The sequence below is a fragment of the Oncorhynchus kisutch genome, linkage group LG1, assembly GCF_002021735.2.
Source record: "Oncorhynchus kisutch isolate 150728-3 linkage group LG1, Okis_V2, whole genome shotgun sequence".
In the NCBI taxonomy this organism is placed as follows: domain Eukaryota; kingdom Metazoa; phylum Chordata; class Actinopteri; order Salmoniformes; family Salmonidae; genus Oncorhynchus; species Oncorhynchus kisutch.
Window position 1 is genome coordinate 21447894 of NC_034174.2, and position 21220 is coordinate 21469113.

A 21220-nucleotide genomic window follows, 5' to 3' on the forward strand; every position below is an offset into this window, starting at 1 on the left:
GGCAATCAACACTTTATTCACAGTTACTCACTATTACAACTCTCTGCTATGGGAGTGTCACTGCTAAGAAACGAAGAAAGCAAAAAAAGGCAATATATTGAATATGCATGTCAAGCTGCATTACATTGTTGTGTTGTTTACGGTTGTGTACAGCAGACGAGCATAGTAATTTTACAGGTAATTTTTTTCACAGTGAATATTTTCTAAGTGCTTTTTCCATCATAAATACTTTTTTTTTTTTCAAACTAAAAGTGGGTTTTGACAGAGCAGAGAAGAAATTCAGAAAGATGTGCAGAGAGAACAAACGGACAAATACAGAACTAGGACAATTCATCAGGCTAAGTTCTTATCTAAAAGGTCATATTTGTCAACTCATATCGAACACAAATGAGAAGTCTGCCTCCTTTTCAGTATTATAAAAAATTAACTGCACAACATACATTCAAATACATACTGTACAGCAAGTCCTTATTTTCACAATGTTATCATAGCACCATGTGTAGCAAGCTGAACAAACTAACCTGACCAGACCTAGCTGGTGACATTAGCAATACAAAGGAGTAAAATGACATCCACTAATGAAATGTAAGCGTTCTGCTGGTGTGAAGATGTTTATACCAATTGTATTGGTATAGAGAAGTCCCATCCTGAGTTTGAAGTGAACTAGGGGGGATAAGCTAGATGATGATGTGATGTGTCATATCCTAACCAGCTTCATCCCCATACAGTCTGGTGTGTTGTCGTCATCACACCTGCCTCATTCTTGGGGGCTGTAAATAATCCTTGCATGAAATTTGATCAACGTTAATATTAGTTACAATACAAAATAATGGAGTACATGTCCTGGGGGAATCATTCTGTAGCCGTAGCACCAACAAAAGGAGGTGAGGAGTCTTGAGTTGTGGGCCTTGAGGAGAGTTTCCAGGGTACTGATGTTTTGTTGACAGTACTTTTCATGCTGTGAGTGTGCAAAGCTTGACTTGATGTAATTGCCTGACATCATATACCATATACTAATGGCACAAGGCCATAAGGGATGATACACGTCAGGTTGTAGCAGCAGAGTTGACATTAAGCTAATCTCGGCACCCAATGTTAAGGCGTTTACGAGAAACTAATATTAAACACACCTCACATTCACTGTTCACTCAGCGCGGTTGTTGAAAGTCAAAGTAAAGGTTCAGAGTGTATCCACGCTCAACTGATGAGTCTCCAACTCAGGTTGGTGGTCCTGAGATCTGGGGAGATAGGAGCGGTAAGAACATTCCTGTGTGAGCGTGTGTGTGTGTGTGTGTGTGTGTGTGTGTGTCGATGTGAATGTGTGTGTGTGTGAGACAGGGGGAAAGAAGACGTGAGAGGTTATAGTTTTCATTTTCTTGGCTGTTTCAGTATTTTCTCTTCTGGGTGATGATCTGAGTATCAGTGGTAGCTAATGTTGGATCAGCATCCTCTTCCATAAACTCCTACAATAGTGCTATTTCAGGTTACATTCCCATGAAGTTTGTACAAGGTCCTCAGGTTCTCCAGTAGTTCTGGTCGTCCTCTGTTGGCACACTGCGATGTGGTGGATTGTGCGACACAGGTTGCTAACCAACCCATCCTTCCCAAATCTGCCCTCTGTATAAACAACACCGAGATGGAGATAGATCAGAGTCATCAATCAATTGCTTATAACAGTAGTTCCAATGGGTATTTTCCTAGCAACTCTAATAGGAAAACACAAGAAGGTGACACTGACAAGAAATGACCAGAAAAGACACCTCATCAGCACAATTCCACTGACTTTGAAAAGGGAATCTATCTTATCCTTGAGGGCATGGCACTTAAATGCAGGTAAATATTAGTTACATGAAAAGCCTGGACCGAGGGGGCTGAGAAGAGCATGCTACCAGGCCATCTGACAAAGCAAGGTAATCTGGATGAAGAGGGGGAGGTTGGCTGAACTGAGAGGAAAAGATGGGTTATGACAAACTCACAGCGATTTGGAGGAGGGCTTCTTCACTTTTGGCTTCTTTCGACGCTGAACTGGCCTGAAGCATGCACAGCGCGGACACATACAGTCCACATGCGGGGGAAACACACACATACACAAACAAACAGCGAAGACATTACAAAATGAGGAACAGAAGCTGCTAGCATGCTTGTTTTTTAGAATTCATCTTGTGCTAAAAAGGTTTTCAAAATAAGTGTTCCATTCTATTATCTACCCAATGTAGAAAAATGTATAACCTACAGTATATCTTTAAATTTAGTGATGAATTGTTAGTCGTATTCATCCTTGAAAAAACGTGAACAATTAGACAACAAAGGACAAAAAGTCATCAAGCCAGAAAAATGAGGGTACCTGTATTCACTGAAGGAGTTTCTGTCTTTACTACCTGAAATAGAGAATGTTTTATAGAACAGAATTAACAGAGTTGTGTGTGTCTGTGTGTGTATGTGTGTGTGTCTTTCTTACTCACCTGTCTCTGGGTTGCATTGTTTGTGGCCTTTGCAGCTCCTCAGTTCCATAAGCTGCTGGTGCATCTGGTTGAGGGCAGTGCGGTCCAAGGTGCTAACCCCATTTATCAACTATAGAAACACAAAGTAATAGAGGACACTGTAAAAAAAAAATCACAATAGGCTATATCTCATTTGTGAGATTTAAAAGAGATAGGGAGAGAAAGATACCTGGTATGGGTCATTGTTCAGATCAAAGTACTCTATGAAGCCTGTAGCGAACTCGCAGAATATGAAGTTGTGTGTGTCGTTGATGGTCCTCAGGCACCAGTAGGTGTTGTTGTTTGCGCTGGTACAAGCACAGAATGGACCCACTGGCAGGGGAGGGAAAGAGACAGAGGGGGCTATTCAAACAAGATGCATGGCCAATTTTAACTCACCTATACAGTATCTACTTTATCTTATTTTTGGAGCTTACAAGTAATCATTCAATATGTAATTTCGTCCCAGAGTGGTAGCAGAGTGGTAAAAAAATATTGAATCCCACTTTTACAACAACTGTTTACTGTTCTGCATTTGATTTAGTCTGTATTCTATCATTCCATACTTGTCCAGAAGGGGGCTGTCTGCCAGTGCTGGTTGTCGTGGGTGAAGCAGGTGAGACCAGGCATGCTGCAGGTGTCGTTGTTGCGGAGCCTCTTGAGCAGTTTACGGAGCTTCTTCCTGCGTTTCTGCTCCTTCATCAGCCACTGCTTCTTCTGCTTAGAGGGCATTTTGCTGAGGACATACCACGAGAGGACAGATACTGGTTTGTGGGGAGATTTCTCTCTCTCGCATTCTTTCTTTCTCTCTCTCACACACACAAACACAAACACTCTCTCTCACACACACACACACACACCACTCTCTCACATGAATTACCTGAGTGAGTAAATGCGACCTGCATTGAGTCTGAACATCCCTTTGTTTTTGGATAGGTAACTGGGAGTGTTACACTGGCACTCTTCAGGCCGAACCTTCTTCAGGTGACCCTTGACCTCACGTAGATTCTTTATTTTCGTCTGCAAGGTTTCAATCTACACACACACACATACAATATAGTTAACCCCTGAAATGACAGGAAAGGCTACAGAATAGGCCAGATAGGGGTTCAACTAGAGCAGTACCTCATGCTCAATGTGGAGCTTATGGTCTTTCCAGGCCTGGAGGGATTTGTAGAGTCCTCCATCACACCTGACTGTGTCATTCATCAGGATGGAGCACCTGTGGGGTAAACACACACCAGCTATCCGCATCTTCACCTGACAACTGCATTTACCACAGTTAGCACTTCCTTACAGCACCCTCTCTTACAGCACCCTCTCTTACAGCACCCTGTCTTTCAACCCCCTCTCTTTCAACCCCCTGTCTTACAGCACCCTCTCTTACAGCACCTTATCTTTCAACACCCTCTCTTTCAACACCCTGTCTTACAGCACCCTCTCTTACAGCACCTTATATTTCAACACACTCTCTTTCAACACCCTATCTTTCAACACCCTCTCTTTCAACACCCTCTCATACAGCACCCTCTCTTTCAACACCCCATCTTACAGCACCCTCTCTTTCAACACCTGATAATGAATTAGTGTAGGGCTACTGTACATAAAGATGAATTACGTATATTACTACTACTCAAAACCCACAAATATTAAAACTCCACACACACACACACACACACACACACACACACACACACACACACACACACACACACACACACACACACACACACACACACACACACACACACACACACACACACACACACACACACACACACACACACACACACATATATATGTATATATACATACACACACACACACACACACACACACACACACACACACACACACACACACACACACATATATATGTATGTATACATACACACACACACACACACACACACACACACACACACACACACACACACACACATATATATGTATGTATACATACACACACACACACACACACACACACACACACACACACACACACACACACACACACACACACACACACACACACACACACACACACACACACACCTGTAGGTGACTTTAAGAGCGGCAGTTGGTGTAAGGCTCTTGTTGGTTGGGGGTCTGGCTGTGACTCCCATGCCACTGAACTCCTCATCGTTGTCCTCCAGCAGGCCCGCTCCTCTCCTCCTCTCCCCAGGCCAGCTGGTGTTCCTGAAGCCCACGGGCCTGTAGCCCTCAACCAGGTCCACAGCATACATGTCACCATCCAGCTCAAATGGAACGGACCGGGCCCAACGGTTCTTAGTCAGACTCTTACCGGACTTTACCTCTGATGGGGTTAGAAGAGTTATTAGTTACAATGTTATTATTACAAAGGTAATGCAATGTCAATGACCCAAGAGAGGGTGCTAAAGTACAAAGCATTTTTCACTGTTTTCAAATGACGGACACTTGAAACTTAAATTGAATCCTGTTTCGTTGTAATTATTAGTGTTCATTTTTATAATCTGCCACTGGGTGGCAGCAAAAACTTGTCCTACTATTATTTGCAAGCACAATTAAGAAGGCATTGGTATGGTAAATACATAAGCCACTGAAAGGACTACTCACTCTTCTTGGTGAGCAGTCTCTTCCTCTTCAAGGGTGAATGTTTGGGGCCTAGGGGGCCACAGTCACAGCTGTCTCCAGCATCGGAGACACGTCCAACCCACTGCTGGGACCCGCTGCTGGCCATCAGAGCCTGCATACGTGAGGCATAGAGACTTGCCATGCCCTTACACTTATACAGACTCAGCTTACCAGAAGGGTCCTCCACACACTGCCACTTCTTCACATGCCGAGAGAGGAGAAGGGGGGAGAGATTTAGCTACATTTCTGCTAATGTATAAGTGTGTGTGTGTGTGTGTGTGTGCCTGTGTATTTGGGTATTGTACAGAACTTTTACCTGTCCTGGCTGTTCACAGGAGCTCTGGTACTGTGCTCTCTGACACAGGTCTTTGACCCGCTGGTACTTTGGCAGGAAGTTCTCCTCCTGGGCCAAGTCCTTCCCATCAGACCTCTTGTGGAGCAGCTTCCTGTGTAAACAGGATAGAACCAGATGAGAGAAATAGAACATTGACCAAACATACTGTACATCAAACTTTGATCACTTGGCTGTGGACAATTATAAAGTAATTCTGAAATGTTGGTGAACTATCCCTTTAATTGCTCTTGATTCATGACTAGATTATGAATGAAACATACTGACCCTCTCTCTACCAGGAAGGAGTCCCTCCACATCTTCCCCTTCTTGTTCACCTGGAACCTGCAACAAGAGCAAGAAAGGTCAAGTGATCCTGAAGCATCCATTGTGTTGAGTCCAAAACATGCAAATAAAGGTGTGACTTTCTCTACCTGTTGACAGGTTTGTCTGTGTCCAGGAGTTTGAGGATGGATTTGCCGTCCATGTCAGAGGGAACGTCCACTCCGGCCATGTCCAACAGTGTGGGAGCCAGGTCAATGTTCAGCACCACATGAGGGTTACTGCAGAAGGACACAGGAACAGGTGGAGGAGAGAGATGAGTGCTGCAAAAGAGATCCAGTAGCAGTAACAGTGAGATAAGAGCCAACGCTAACCGTTTCCATTCATAAAAAGGTACTGTAGAAGTTGCACTCACATGGCTCCTGCTTCCACGTTGGGTCCTCGTATGAAGAAGGGCACCCGGATGTCAAACTCATATGGCATGGACTTGCCTTTGACCAGGCCGAACTGACCAATATGGTAGCCGTGGTCTGATGTGTAGATAATGTAGGTGTTGTCCAACTCACCTGTCTCCACCAGCATGTTGTACACCTGAGGACGAGGACACAGTAAGACATGTAGTCGGGTAGATTTAGCCAGTCTGTTCCTCCTTGTCCACACTGTCTGTCTCTCTTTCTGTCTGACCCACCTTGTCCACACTGTCGTCCACAGACAGCAGGGTCTGCATCCTCCGGCGCTGCAGCATGTTCGTGAACTGCATGTGGACAGGTTTCATGGGGCCTGTGTAGCGCAGGATCCAATGTTTGTCTGGGTTAGGAGCGTAGTTATAGCTTGGGGTTCTAAGAAAGGGACGGATGGAAAAACGAGTGTGAAGAAAGACCCAGTAAAGGGGGGAAATAATTTCAGGTGAGAACTCTGCCTGCACATACTTAGTTACCAACACATTTTATCTTCATTGACGAGTCTTTGCTTTTCCTGTTATGGCACTTCCTTTCATTACCAAGCACCTTAGACAGAAGAATGCTTATTTCTGTGAGATTATCACCATTATGCCTCCAGAAATCACAGAGGAGCTTAAAACTGAAATCTTTAGTCGGGGAAACTGCCACATCTGGTTGAGATATTACAACAACAAAGACGTTACTTCAAACACTTTCTTTCCCTCACATCATTGCACTCGTGATAGAACACCAGAATATGTACAGCAACTTCCCTACCATGCTGCTGGACACTCCTCTCCTCCGTTTCATCAACAAAACAAAAACAAAGGCAAGCACTGGGAATACCTAGTCAGTTACACACCTGAATGCATTGAACCAAAATGTGTCTTCCACATTTAATCCAACGTCTCTGAATCAGAGAAGCGCAGGGGGCTGTCTTAATTAAGGGGATTTGAACCAGCAACCTTTCAGTTACTGGCCCATCGCTCATAACCTCTAACCTACCTGCCGAACTGTGGTGCTATTTCCCACTTTACGGATTTCAGTTTTAACGACAGATATTATGCGAACATTTTAGAGCTCACATTTTATATTCAAGCATTAAGGCTCGAGGGGGCGTGGTATATAGCCAGAATACCACTCTTAAGGTCTGTTCTTATGCACAACGCAACGTGGAGTGCCTGAATTCAGCCCTTAGCCTTGGTATATTGGCCATATACCACAAACCCTTGAGGTGCCTTATTGCTATTTTATACTGGTTACCAATGTAACTCGAACAGTAAAAATAAATGTTTTGTCATACCCGTGGTATATGTTCTGATATACCACAGCTGTCAGCACTCAGGACTCGAACCACCCAGTTTATAAAGAGAGGTAATGTATCTTTTGAATTAACACCAAATAGTATTATGGTTGAGAACATTTTAATAGTGCATAATATTATTCATGGAAAGTGTTTATTTTGCATGGCTTTCTACATTTTACATTCTGGGGTGAATTAATCATTGTTTGATTACATTCTATTGCATTGCATTGTATTGCATTATACCAAGCTATGACTTGTTTCATGTTGTTTTATGATTGGCATGTACAACAATAGCCTTTTCCAGTTCTTGCAAATGGCTCCAACCACACCTTTGAAAGTGATCTCAGAACTTATTGCGTAATGCTGAATTGGAGGCATATAAACCACAGAAAAGGCAACCAGCCAGCTGCCGTACTGATCAATTTCAACTAACACAGAGAGGACAGTTTAATCAATATTCACTCAGGGGCAGATGGAACCTTAATGATTATAAAATAAACAAACTGCTAAATATCTAATGACGTTTTGGAGGCAGGGCATATTTAACATTTACAGCATATCGATTTGACTTGGAAAAAGGCAAATCGTTTTTGTCCTTGGAGCACAAGGTCCTGACAACAAGAGGGTATGGCAACTGCACTGTCCGTAACCGCAGGGCTCTTCAGAGGGTGATGCGGTCTGCCAAACGCATCACTGGGGGCAAACTACCTGGCCAAAAAGATCATCAAGTACAACAACCACCGAGCCACTGCCTGTTCACCCCACTATCATCCAGAAGGCGAGGTCAGTACAGGTGCATCAAAGCTGGGACAGAGAGACTGAAAAACAGCTTCCATCTCAAGGCCATCAGACTGTTAAATAGCCATCACTAGCACATAGAGGCTGCTGCCTATATACATCGTCTTGAAATCACTGGCCACTTTAATAAATGGAACACTAGTCACTTTAATAATGTTTACATATTTTGCATCACTCATCTCATATGTACATACTGTGTTCTATTATATTCTACTGTATCTTAGTCTATGCTCATCCATATATTCATATATTCTTAATTATATTCCTTTACTGAGATTTGTGTGTATTGGTATATGTTGTGAAATTCTTCGCTTCAGACGCAATAACATCTGCTAAACACATATATGTGACCAATAAAATGTGATTTGATTTTTAGATAAGTGTCTGCAATGTGGACGAGGAAAAGGTTTTTCAGGAGGGCTGGAGTAAGAGGGGAGCCATTTTCTCTCCCTCCATATTGAAGGGAAAGTGAGATCCTCTACAAGCTCACATCCTGAGAATGTATGTAAATTCATGAGAAAAAGCTATTAAAAGTTGACATGAAAACAGCCTGGGCTGAACGAATTCACTGTGTAAAGTCTTAGTTCAAGACTTTAATGATGCTTATGTGATTCACTCTTACAGGAGAGAACATTCAACCAAAGACACAGGCGCATTACTGCCTCCATGTACAGTATCAGTCAAAAGTTTGGACACACCTACTCATTCAAGGGTTTTTCTTTATTTTTACTATTTTCTACATTGTAGAATAATAGTGAAGACATCAAAACTATGAAGTAACACATATGGAATCATGTAGTAACCAAAAAAGTGTTAAACAAATCAAAATATATTTTATATTTGAGATTCTTCAAAGTAGCCACCCCTTGCCTTGTGACAGCTTTGCACACTCTTGGCATTCTTTCAACCAGCTTCATGAGGTAGTCACCTGGAATGCATTTAAATTAACAGGTGGGCCTCGTTAAAAGTTCATTTGTGGAATTTCTTTCCTTCTTAATGCGTTTGAGCTAATCACTTGTGTTGTGACAAGGTAGGGGTGGTATACAGTGGCTCCCGAGTGGCTCAGCGGACTAAGGCACTGCATCTCAGTGTTTGAGGCGTCACTACAGACATCCTGGTTTGAATCCAGGCTGTATCACAACCGGCTGTATTTGTTCACAATAGCCCGATTTGTTAGAAGACCAAGTCCATATTATTGCAAGAACAGCTCAAATAAGCAAAGAGAAATGACAATCCATCATTACTTTAAGACATGAAAATCAGTCAATTTGGAAAATTTCAAGAACTTTTAAAGTTTCTTCAAGTGCAGTTGCATAAACCATCAAGTGGCTTTCATGAGGACCGCCACAGGAAAGGAAGACCCAGAGTTACCTCTGCTGCAGAGGATAAGTTCATTTGAGTTACCAGCCTCAGTAATTGCAGCCCAAATAAATGCTTCACAGAGTTCAAGCAACAGACACGTCTCAACACCAATAATAAGAAGAGACTTGCTTGGGCCAAGAAACACGAGCAATGGACATTAGACCGGTGGAAATCTGTCCTTCAGTCTTATGAGTCCGATTAAGAAATGTATGGTTCCAACCACCATGTCTTTGTGAGACGCAGAGTAGGTGAACGGATGATCTCCGCATGTGTGGTTCCCACAGTAAAGCATGGAGGAGGAGGTGTGATGGTGTGAGGGTGCTTTGCTGGTGACATTGTCAGTGATTTTTAGAATTCAAGGCACACTTAACCAGCATGGCTACCACAGCATTTTGCAGCAATACGCCATGCCATCTGGTTTGCACTTAGTGGGACTATCATTTGTTTTTCAACAGGACAATGACCCAACACACCTCCAGGCTGTGAAAGTGATATTTGACTAAGAAGGAGAGTGATGGAGCGCTGCATCAGATGACCTGGCCTCCACAATCACCCAACCTCAACCAAAGGGTGCTTTGCTGATGGTTTGGGATGAGTTGGACCGCAGAGTGAAGGAAAAGCAGCCAACAAGTGCTCATCATATATGGGAACTCCTTCAAGACTGTTGGAAAAGCATTACTCATGAAGCTGGTTGAGAGAATGCCAAGAACGCACAAAGCTGTCAAGGCTTTTTTTACACTTATTTTGTTACTGCATGATTCCATATATGTTATTTCATAGATTTGATGTCTTCACTATTATTCTACAAAGTACAAAATCGTACAAATAAAGAAAAACCCTTGAATGAGTAGGTGTGTCCAAACCTTTGACTGGTACTGTATGTCTCTCCCAGGGCCAATGGAAGACGTGACATTAGCTCCAGAGCATAAGAGAAACATTCAGGGCCAAGTGCTTATCTTCGGGGGTACTGTGCCAAGCAGACAAAGGCCGGGGCCCATAGTGTGTTATCATAATCTATGGATGCCTATCTATCATGAACATCTTTAACAATGCCAGTCTAAATGATGCAATTTGTAACGATCATTACTGAGGCAAATCTCCACTTAGTGCACTACCACACTGCATCTTCTGTCAAATGAGTGTATGTGTGTGTGTGTGTACAATATACTCTTACATGTGCTGCGAGGCATTCTGGAAGGCAGTGCTGTACTGTGGTGCTGAGTCCTCCGGCCCATGGGGGGCAGCGTGGCTCAGGACCATCATCACTGGTCGGTGGGGGTACATCCTCTTGGACGAGCGGAAGTAGTTGATGCTGTCATTGGTGATGATGTCTGTGAGATAGTCCTGTGGAATCAAGAATCACCTGACCATGAGGATCTGAACTGTAATATGTCTTCCTCCCAGAAGGGGAAAGATGAATGTGAATAGAGAAATGGAGCTTGTTATAACAGCTTCCTTATAACAATATTTAAATTCAGAATAATCTGTTTACTATACTGTCTTATAACAGTATTATAATCATGAAATTGGATGATTAAATTATGATCTGAGTAGGTTATTCCAATCTGTGACTGAAAACTGAAACAGGATGAAACCTTTGGATATTGGCTGCCATGCTTCTCCCGCACGCTGTTCCTGCACAGGGTGTAGTTGTAGAAGCGAGAGTTCTTCACCAGCGCTACCCACTCCCTCCAGCCAGGGGGCACATAGGAGCCGTTGTATTCATTCAGGTACTTCCCAAATAACGCTAGGACATGGGGGGGGGGGGAGTACAAAGTGATTCTCTATGCAATAATGTGTGTGTGTGTGTGCGTGCACAGCTCACACTCACCCGTCCTGTAGCCTGAGTTGTTAAGGTGCACAGCGAAGGTGTGAGGCTCATGGTGGGCCTGCCAGGAGGGTGAGGAACAGTTCTCGTTGTTGGTGAAGGTGTGGTGGTTGTGAACGTACTTCCCTGTCAGAATGGAGGAGCGTGACGGGCAGCACATGGGAGTGGTGGAGAAGGCATTCGAGAAATGGGTGCCTCCCTGCTCCATGATACGCCGTGTCTTATTCATGGCCTGCATTGAGCCTGGAGGAGAAAGAGAGGGGGAAGAGGAGATTGAGGGGAAGAGAGGCAAAAGGATGGATGGGGGTGAGGGATGCGAGAGAGGAAGAGAGAGAGTGAACAGTTTTTATTGGGTCATAAGGGCAATACAATCATAAAAATAAAATACAATATTACACTTTCCCCCCTTTTTTTGTTGAACATCCCACACCACCTATTCCTCTGGCAGCCCCACCCTATCCTCAACCTTGGACAACCCATAATATATAAAAATATATATGTAAAAAAAAAAATATATATATAATAATAATATATATATATAATAATAATTATTTATTTTTGAAACACGCCCTACACTAGAATATACACAGCAAAGTAATTTGCAAATAAAACACTATCAAGTAAGCATTTTACATCACACACCTACATCATATCCAACAGTTTAGAGATTTCTGAAACAGCTACTTTCCATGTTCCAAAGGGCTAGGACTGTCTTTATTCATACGGGCAGTGGATACATTCCAACATAATTACGTTTTGAAAGTATGCTAGCCATTTCCTTATATGAAGGTAATGTGGTGGCATCCAGCGCTGAACAACACGTTTTTCACAGCAGTCAACCCAGACAGCCAAAACTTTTGCTGGTTCTCATTAAGCTGCATACCTGCATCATCGTTAAGCAACAGCAGAATTGGTTCAAGGGGTACAGTTTTATCAACCATGTCAGAGAGAATAGACGACACTTTCCTCCAAAACTTATAAACTTCAGGACAATCCCATATCATATGTTTGTATGTGCCAAGTGTATTGAGGTTACATATGTCACAGTATGGGCTTTGAGCCTGTTTTGCATGAAATCTAACAAGTGGTGTCCAGTATGATCTATGACAACGTTTAAAATGAGAATTGATGGTTTGGGTTCTTTGATGAGTACTTTGATGAAATATATTCTCCCAGACATTCTCCCAGTCAATAGCCTCATCATCGACAGCCAAATAATTTACCCATGCTTTAACCATTGATAGATCTTTCTGCTTTAATAGTTGAAGATGAGAGTAAATAGCAGACAGAACCTCTGGATGGGAATGTAAAAACCCACTCTATCACCAGGTGCCTTCCCAAACTTGTACCCCATAGGATTCCATATTCACAATGCACAGACCTCAGTCTGAGATATAGAACCCCATAGGTACAAAGCGCTGTCCGCTGTCTGAGATATAGAACCCCATAGGTACAAAGCGCTGTCCGCAGTCTGAGATATAGAACCCCATAGGTACGAAGCGCTGTCCGCAGTCTGAGATATAGAACCCCATAGGTACAAAGCGCTGTCCGCAGTCTGAGATATAGAACCCCATAGGTACGAAGCGCTGTCCGCAGTCTGAGATATAGAATCCCATAGGTACAAAGCGCTGACTGTAGTCTGAGATATAGAATCCCATAGGTATGAAGCGCTGACTGTAGTCTGAGATATAAAACCCCATAGGTACGAAGCGCTGACTGTAGTCTGAGATATAAAACCCCATAGGTACGAAGCGCTGACTGTAGTCTGAGATATAGAATCCCATAGGTATGAAGCGCTGACTGTAGTCTGAGATATAAAACCCCATAGGTACGAAGCGCTGACTGTAGTCTGAGATATAGAATCCCATAGGTATGAAGCGCTGACTGTAGTCTGAGATATAGAATCCCATAGGTATGAAGCGCTGACTGTAGTCTGAGATATAAAACCCCATAGGTACGAAGCGCTGACTGTAGTCTGAGATATAGAATCCCATAGGTATGAAACGCTGACTGTAGTCTGAGATATAGAATCCCATAGGTATGAAGCGCTGACTGTAGTCTGAGATATAGAATCCCATAGGTATGAAGCGCTGAGTGTAGTCTGAGATATAAAACCCCATAGGTACGAAGCGCTGACTGTAGTCTGAGATATAGAATCCCATAGGTATGAAACGCTGACTGTAGTTTGAGATATAAAACCCCATAGGTACGAAGCGCTGACTGTAGTCTGAGATATAGAACCCCATAGGTATGAAACGCTGACTGTAGTTTGAGATATAAAACCCCATAGGCAGGAAACGCTGACCACAGTCTAAGATATAGAACCCCATAGACAGGAAATGCTGACCGCAGTCTAAGATATAGAACCCCATAGACACGGAGCACTGACCACAGTCTAAGATATAGAACCCCATAGGCAGGAAACGCTGACCACAGTCTAAGATATAGAACCCCATAGGCAGGAAACGCTGACCGCAGTCTAAGATATAGAACCCCATAGGCAGGAAACGCTGACCGCAGTCTAAGATATAGAACCCCATAGGCAGGAAACGCTGACCGCAGTCTGAGATATAGAACCCCATAGGCAGGAAATGCTGACCGCAGTCTAAGATATAGAACCCCATAGGCAGGAAATGCTGACCACAGTCTGAGATATAGAACCCCATAGGCAGGAAACGCTGACCGCAGTCTGAGATATAGAACCCCATAGGCAAGAAGCGCTGACCGCAGTCTAAGATATAGAACCCCATAGGCAGGAAACGCTGACCACAGTCTAAGATATAGAACCCTATAGGCAAGAAGCGCTGACCGCAGTCTAAGATATAGAACCCCATAGGCAGGAAACGCTGACCACAGTCTAAGATATAGAACCCCATAGGCAAGAAGCGCTGACCGCAGTCTAAGATATAGAACCCCATAGGCAAGAAGCACTGACCACAGTCTGAGATATAGAACCCCATAGGCAAGAAGCGCTGACCGCAGTCTAAGATATAGAACCCCATAGGCAAGAAGCGCTGACCACAGTCTGAGATATAGAACCCCATAGGCAAGAAGCGCTGACCGCAGTCTAAGATATAGAACCCCATAGGCAAGAAGCGCTGACCGCAGTCTAAGATATAGAACCCCATAGACACGGAGCACTGACCGCAGTCTAAGATATAGAACCCCATAGTCACAAAACGCTGACCGCAGTCTAAGATATAGGACCCCATAGGCAGGAAGAGCTGACGACAGTCTAAGATATAAACTCAGCAAAAAAAGAAACGTCCTCTCACTGTCAACTGCGTTTACTTTCAGCAAACTTAACATGTGTAAATATTTGTATGAACATTACAAGATTCAACAACTGAGACATAAACTGAACAAGTTCCACAGACATGTGACTAACAGAAATGGAATAATATGTCCCTGAACAAAGGGGGGGGGCCCAAATCAAAAGTAACAGTCAGTATCTGGTGTGGCCACCAGCTGCATTAAGTACTGCAGTACATCTCCTCCTCATGGACTGCACCAGATTTATTGTTGTGAGATGTTACCCCACTCTTCCACCAGGGCCTACAAGCCCTCAGTCCAGCCTCTCTCAGCCTATTGCGGACAATCTGAACACTGATGGAGGGATTGTGCGTTCCTGGTGTAACTCGGGCAGTTGTTGTTGCCATCCTGTACCTGTCCTGCAGGTGTGATGTACGGATGTACCGATCCTGGGCAGCTGTCTGTCCTGTCTCCCTGTAGCACTGTCTTAGGTGTCTCACAGTACGGAAATTGCAATTTATTGCCCTGGCCACATCTGCAGTCCTCATGCATCCTTGCAGCATGCCCAAGGCACATTCACGCAGATGAACAGGGACCCTGAGCATCTTTCTTTTGTCAGTAGAAAGGCCTCTTTAGTGTCCTAAATTTTCACAACTGTGACCTTAATTGCCTACCGTCTGTAAGCTGTTAGTGTCTTAACAACCGTTCCACAGGTGCATGTTCATTAATTGTTTATGGTTCATTGAACAAGCCTGGTAAACAGTGTTTAAACCCTTTACAATGAAGATCTGTGAAGTTATTTGGATTTTTACTAATTATCTTTGAAAGACAGGGTCCTGAAAAAGGGACATTTCTTTTTTGCTGAGTTTAGAAAGAATGACGACCCTGGCAAATCAAAACAAAGACGGAGTTCCTGAAAACTAAGGAGACCCTTTGAGTTGAATATATCCCCTAGATTATTGACCCTTTTGCAGACTAGGCTCTAGACTCAAAATGTTTATTACCGGATGTAATAGCCTTGTTATGCCATAGAGGTGTATGGAGATGCCATTTCCAGTTACCACCTACACACTTCTCAACCTTCCTAAAATTCTATATTGTATTAGAAATAATAGGACCAAAATACAACATGCATATCTTATTAGATTTTCCAGAAAATAACACGTTCTTCCTCAATATTTCTCCAAGAGACTGATGTAGACTGATACCATGATCTAAGTGGGCGTAACTGGAAATACTGGTGGTAAATAAAACAATTTGGTAATGCAAGTCCACCATAACACTTCTCTTGTTTTAACACCTCAAACCTAATCTTTGTGTTTTTGCCATTCCAAAGGTATTTATGTATACATTTATCAATCATTCCCCAGTAGCCTACTGGTGGAGGGAGTGGGATCGTTATGCTCAGGAATCTAATACATGGCAACACACCCTAGTTTGTAAAGAAGCAGGCAACTTCTCCCAAATGGTTAAATCTCGATCAACATCCTAGTAAATGTTCTCATAATTATACTACACCAGACCATGCATAGATGTTTGTATACTAATAACCAAATAAATTAACTGTTTTTATAGGAATTGTTGAGGGAAGGGAAACTTTCTTGGCTGCTTCATTAAGCAACATTAATGCTGATTTTGTCAAATGTATCTTATACCCGGACGGACAGCAATTTGAATTCTTCAAATATGGATAATAAAGATGAGATTGAATTCTGAATATCTGTCATATATAGGAAGATATCATCCACATGTGATATGAGAGGAAGATTTGATCAGTATAGGAAAAGCAATTACATTCTGCGTTAGTCGTTGTGCTAAAGGTTCTGAGTAACGTTGGGGATAGGCCGTCTCCTTGTCTACATCTCCAAAAAATGGGGAATGGACCTGAGTGTATGACATCACTAGACACCATAGCAACAGGGTTAGAATATAACACACAAACCATATCGGTAAAATTCCTTCCCAAACCAGATTTCTCCAAGACAGCCCACAAGTACTACCATTCAAGCCCGTCAAAAGTCTTCTTGGCATCTAGAGACAGCACAGCACAGCAAACTTCAACCGAAGTTCGGTGGTCGACGTCGCCGGTTTTCTAGTTGCCTTCATTTTCCATTTGTTTTGTCTTCATTGTACACACCTGGTTTCCATTCCATAATTATTGTTCCCTATTTAACGCTCTGGTTCCCCCATGGTTTTGTGCGTGTTTGTTCATGTTAAGTTGTCTTGTATTTGTGAGCTGGAATATTTTCTCCTTCTTGGAATATTTTGTTTTTGAGTAAAGTTACAAATATTACTCATCTCTGTGTCCTGTGCCTGACTCCGCCTTACCTGCATCACCTAGACTTTTGACAGTTCAGCTGTTGTGTTTCATGTATTACATGCATTCATCGATGGACATTTTCAGCTTCAACCTTTCATAAAACCTGACTGCTCTATCTGAATGAACTTATCCGAACACAAATACTTTGCCATCTGTAACGTCAACACTTTGGAACAACGTTTTTGGTCAGAATAAATTAAAGATATCAGACGACAATCTGTCCCTTTCTTTGGCAGAATGTAGTAACAGTTCAGATGGAATGGCATCCGGGCCAGGCGATTTACCCTTTTTAGCACCTTTCAGTACTGACTCCAGTTCCTCTAATGAGATGGGCCGGCCTAATATGGGCAAATCAAGATGATCTAAAATATGTTTGCATTTGTCTGTTTCAGACTGGATAGAATATTTATATTTACAGGTAAAAAATACTTCAATGTTGCATTAATATCCTGCTGATCAGAAATTAAGCCTTTAGATGGGGCTGAAAAAAATCTGTAGAAGTACAAGATTAATTTTGTTTCAGTTTTAAGGCTCGACGTCTGCTTAGTTATTCTCCCATTAAAATAATAGTTCCGCCTCACTCTATGCATGATCAACTCAGCTCTCCTCAATAAATCATTCAGTTCCAGTTTAACCACCCTCAAATAATTTCTGACATTATTTGAGCAATTCCTTTTCAGGTTCTGCTCAAGTGATTTTAATTTTGTCACCAATAACTTAATTCTGTGATTCCTGGCTTTATTGAGGTGAGACGCAAAAGATGATGTAAAGTCTCTGATAAACCCTTCAGTACCCATCCATGTAAACCTTGGGTCCTCTACAGAGTCCTTGTTAAGAATTCAACCTTTTACTTGAAATTCAGCAACAAACAATTTGTTTTGAAGAAGGGTCGTATTAAAATGCCAACGTTTTGTTTTATTCACTTTAAAGTTCACATCCAGTTGGGTAAGCAGGGGATTATGACCTACAAGAGTCGCAGGCAATATTTGTATTGGCGTGACATACATACTTAGAGTACCCAAGTATAGAAAACAATCAATTCTAGAGTATGATTTGTGATATGCAGAAAAACAGGTATAATCTTTGATGCCCAGATTCTGAACTCACCACACATCAAGAGATATTGCGATTTTCCGTCATTGCATTCAATGCTAATGGTGCTGGTTGTTGGGCATGTGAAAAAGATTGTGTGGATCTATCAAGCTTGAGATCAGAAACTGCAATCATATCTGCTGTGGCGTACAGCAGGTCAGCCACCAGGGGGAGACTCGTCGAGGCCTGGTGACAGATGGAGTATACATCACAAGGCTGAACGTGCCAGGTCTCGACGGGCTCTCTGCCCAGGACTAATTGGGTCTGATTGGGGAGTTGGTGAGTAATCAAGGACTGATTGCTCACCAGCTGTACAAGCCCCATAACGCTGCAAGAAGGGCAGCACACAGGGAGGACTGGGGGAAGTAAGGTGACTTCCGTAGTTGGAGACGGTGCCCGGGCTAAGACAAGGGAGTTTGTGTGCCCGACAGACATGGAGCCCAGAAGACGGTATCCCGGAGAGGGTCTCATGGGTGGGACCTATCCTTTTGATTTATTATTTAATAAACACCCTTGAAACCGAGCTAATCATACTCTGTCCGTGTCTGATCTGTGTAAACATCATAATCTTGATGTAATTGGCCTGACTGAAACATGGCTTAAGCCTGATGAATTTACTGTGTTAAATGAGGCCTCACCTCCTGGCTACACTAGTGACCATATCCCCCGTGCATCCCGCAAAGGCGGAGGTGTTGCTAACATTTACGATAGCAAATTTCAATTTACAAAAAAAAAATGACTTTTTCGTCTTTTGAGCTTCTAGTCATGAAATCTATGCAGCCTACTCAATACTGTTTACAGGCCTCCTGGGCCATATACAGCGTTCCTCACTGAGTTCCCTGAATTCCTATCGGACCTTGTAGTCATAGCAGATAATATTCTCATCTTTGGTGACTTTAATATTCACATGGAAAAGTCCACAGACCCACTCCAAAAGGCTTTCGGAGCCATCATCGACTCAGTGGGTTTTGTCCAACATGTCTCTGGACCCACTCACTGTCACAGTCATATGCTGGAACAAGTTTTGTCCCATGGAATAAATGTTGTGGATCTTAATGTTTTTCCTCATAATCCTGGACTATCGCACCACCATTTTATTACGTTTGCAATTGCAACAAATAATCTGCTCAGACCCCAACCAAGGAATATCAAGGTCGTTCTATAAATTCACAGACTACACAAAGATTCCTTGATGTCCTTCCAGATTCCCTCTGTCTACCCAAGGACGCCAGAGGACAAAAATCAGTTAACCACCTAATTGAGGAACTCAATTTAACCTTGCTCAATACCCTAGATGCAGTTGCACCCTTAAAAACTAAAAACATTTCTCATAAGAAACTAGCTCCCTGGTACACAGAAAATACCCGAGCTCTGAAGCAAGCTTCCAGAAAATTGGAACGGAAATGGCACCACACCAAACTGGAAGTCTTCCGACTAGCTTGGAAAGACAGTACCGTGCAGTACCGAAGAGCCCTTACTGCTGCTCGATCATCCTATTTTTCTAACTTAATTGAGGAAAATAAGAAATTCCTTTTTGATACTGTCGCAAAGCTAACTAAAAAGCAGCATTCCCCAAGAGAGGATGACTTTCACTTTAGCAGTGATAAATTCATGAACTTCTTTGAGGAAAAGATTATGATCATTAGAAAGCAAATTACGGACTCCTCTTTAAATCTGCGTATTCCTTCAAAGCTCAGTTGTCCTGAGTCTGCACAACTCTCCCAGGACCTAGGATCAAGAGAGACGCTCAAGTGTTTTAGTAATATATCTCTTGACACAATGATGAAAATAATCATGGCCTCTAAACCTTCAAGCTGCATACTGGACCCTATTCCAACTAAACTACTGAAAGAGCTGCTTCCTGTGCTTGGCCCTCCTATGTTGAACATAATAAACGGCTCTCTATCCACCGGATGTGTACCAAACTCACTAAAAGTGGCAGTAATAAAGCCTCTCTTGAAAAAGCCAAACCTTGATCCAGAAAATATAAAAAACTATCGGCCTATATTGAATCTTCCCTTCCTCTCAAAAATTTTAGAAAAGGCTGTTGCGCAGCAACTTACTGCCTTCCTGAAGACAAACAATGTATACGAAATGCTTCAGTCTGGTTTTAGACCCCATCATAGCACTGAGACGGCACTTGTGAAGGTGGTAAATGACATTTTAATGGCATCGGACCGAGGCTCTGCATCTGTCCTCGTGCTCCTAGACCTTAGTGCTGCTTTTGATACCATCGATCACCACATTCTTTTGGAGAGATTGGAAACCCAAATTGGTCTACACGGACAAGTTCTGGCCTGGTTTAGATCTTATCTGTCGGAAAGATATCAGTTTGTCTCTGTGAATGGTTTGTCCTCTGACAAATCAACTGTACATTTCGGTGTTCCTCAAGGTTCCGTTTTAGGACCACTATTGTTTTCACTATATATTTTACCTCTTGGGGATGTTATTCGAAAACATAATGTTAACTTTCACTGCTATGCGGATGACACACAGCTGTACATTTCAATGAAACATGGTGAAGCCCCAAAATTGCCCTTGCTAGAAGCATGTGTTTCAGACATAAGGAAGTGGATGGCTGCAAACTTTCTACTTTTAAACTCGGACAAAACAGAGATGCTTGTTCTAGGTCCCAAGAAACAAAGAGATCTTCTGTTGAATCTGACAATTAATCTTAATGGTTGTACAGTCGTCTCAAATAAAACTGTGAAGGACCTCAGCATTACTCTGGACCCTGATCTCTCTTTTGAAAAACATACCAAGACCATTTCAAGGACAGCTTTTTTTCCATCTACGTAACATTGCAAAAATCTGAAACTTTCTGTCCAAAAATGATGCCGAAAAATTAATCCATGCTTTTGTCACTTCTAGATTAGACTACTGCAATGCTCTACTTTCCGGCTACCCAGATAAAGCACTAAATAAACTTCAGTTGGTGCTAAATACGGCTGCTAGAATCCTGACTAGAACCAAAAAATTTGATCATATTACTCCAGTGCTAGCCTTTCTACACTGGCTTCCTGTCAAAGCAAGGGCTGATTTCAAGGTTTTACTGCTAACCTACAAAGCATTACATGGGCTTGCTCCTACCTATCTCTCTGATTTGGTCCTGC

The 21220-nt window shown here is 42.6% G+C and overlaps 1 protein-coding gene across 3 annotated transcripts in view; it reads right to left on the reverse strand.

Moving 5' to 3' along the window:
• LOC109908376 (extracellular sulfatase Sulf-2) overlaps positions 1 to 21220 on the reverse strand; it is an 83943-nt gene continuing 62723 nt past the window's right edge. For 2 of the 3 annotated variants that reach the window (XM_031800531.1, XM_031800491.1), the window contains 18 exons: positions 11447 to 11686; positions 11211 to 11362; positions 10790 to 10959; positions 6398 to 6548; positions 6125 to 6300; positions 5862 to 5990; positions 5716 to 5772; positions 5413 to 5542; positions 5079 to 5295; positions 4536 to 4797; positions 3606 to 3702; positions 3361 to 3515; positions 3047 to 3216; positions 2671 to 2813; positions 2463 to 2571; positions 2345 to 2378; positions 1977 to 2030; positions 1 to 1617 (listed from right to left, as the gene is read on the reverse strand). In XM_031800531.1, coding sequence (XP_031656391.1) covers positions 1587 to 1617; positions 1977 to 2030; positions 2345 to 2378; positions 2463 to 2571; positions 2671 to 2813; positions 3047 to 3216; positions 3361 to 3515; positions 3606 to 3702; positions 4536 to 4797; positions 5079 to 5295; positions 5413 to 5542; positions 5716 to 5772; positions 5862 to 5990; positions 6125 to 6300; positions 6398 to 6548; positions 10790 to 10959; positions 11211 to 11362; positions 11447 to 11686 — 2477 coding nt within the window. In that variant the 3' untranslated portion in view covers positions 1 to 1586. The remainder of the gene's footprint in view (positions 1618 to 1976; positions 2031 to 2344; positions 2379 to 2462; positions 2572 to 2670; positions 2814 to 3046; positions 3217 to 3360; positions 3516 to 3605; positions 3703 to 4535; positions 4798 to 5078; positions 5296 to 5412; positions 5543 to 5715; positions 5773 to 5861; positions 5991 to 6124; positions 6301 to 6397; positions 6549 to 10789; positions 10960 to 11210; positions 11363 to 11446; positions 11687 to 21220) is intronic. The other variant, XM_031800579.1, reaches the window with a different exon arrangement.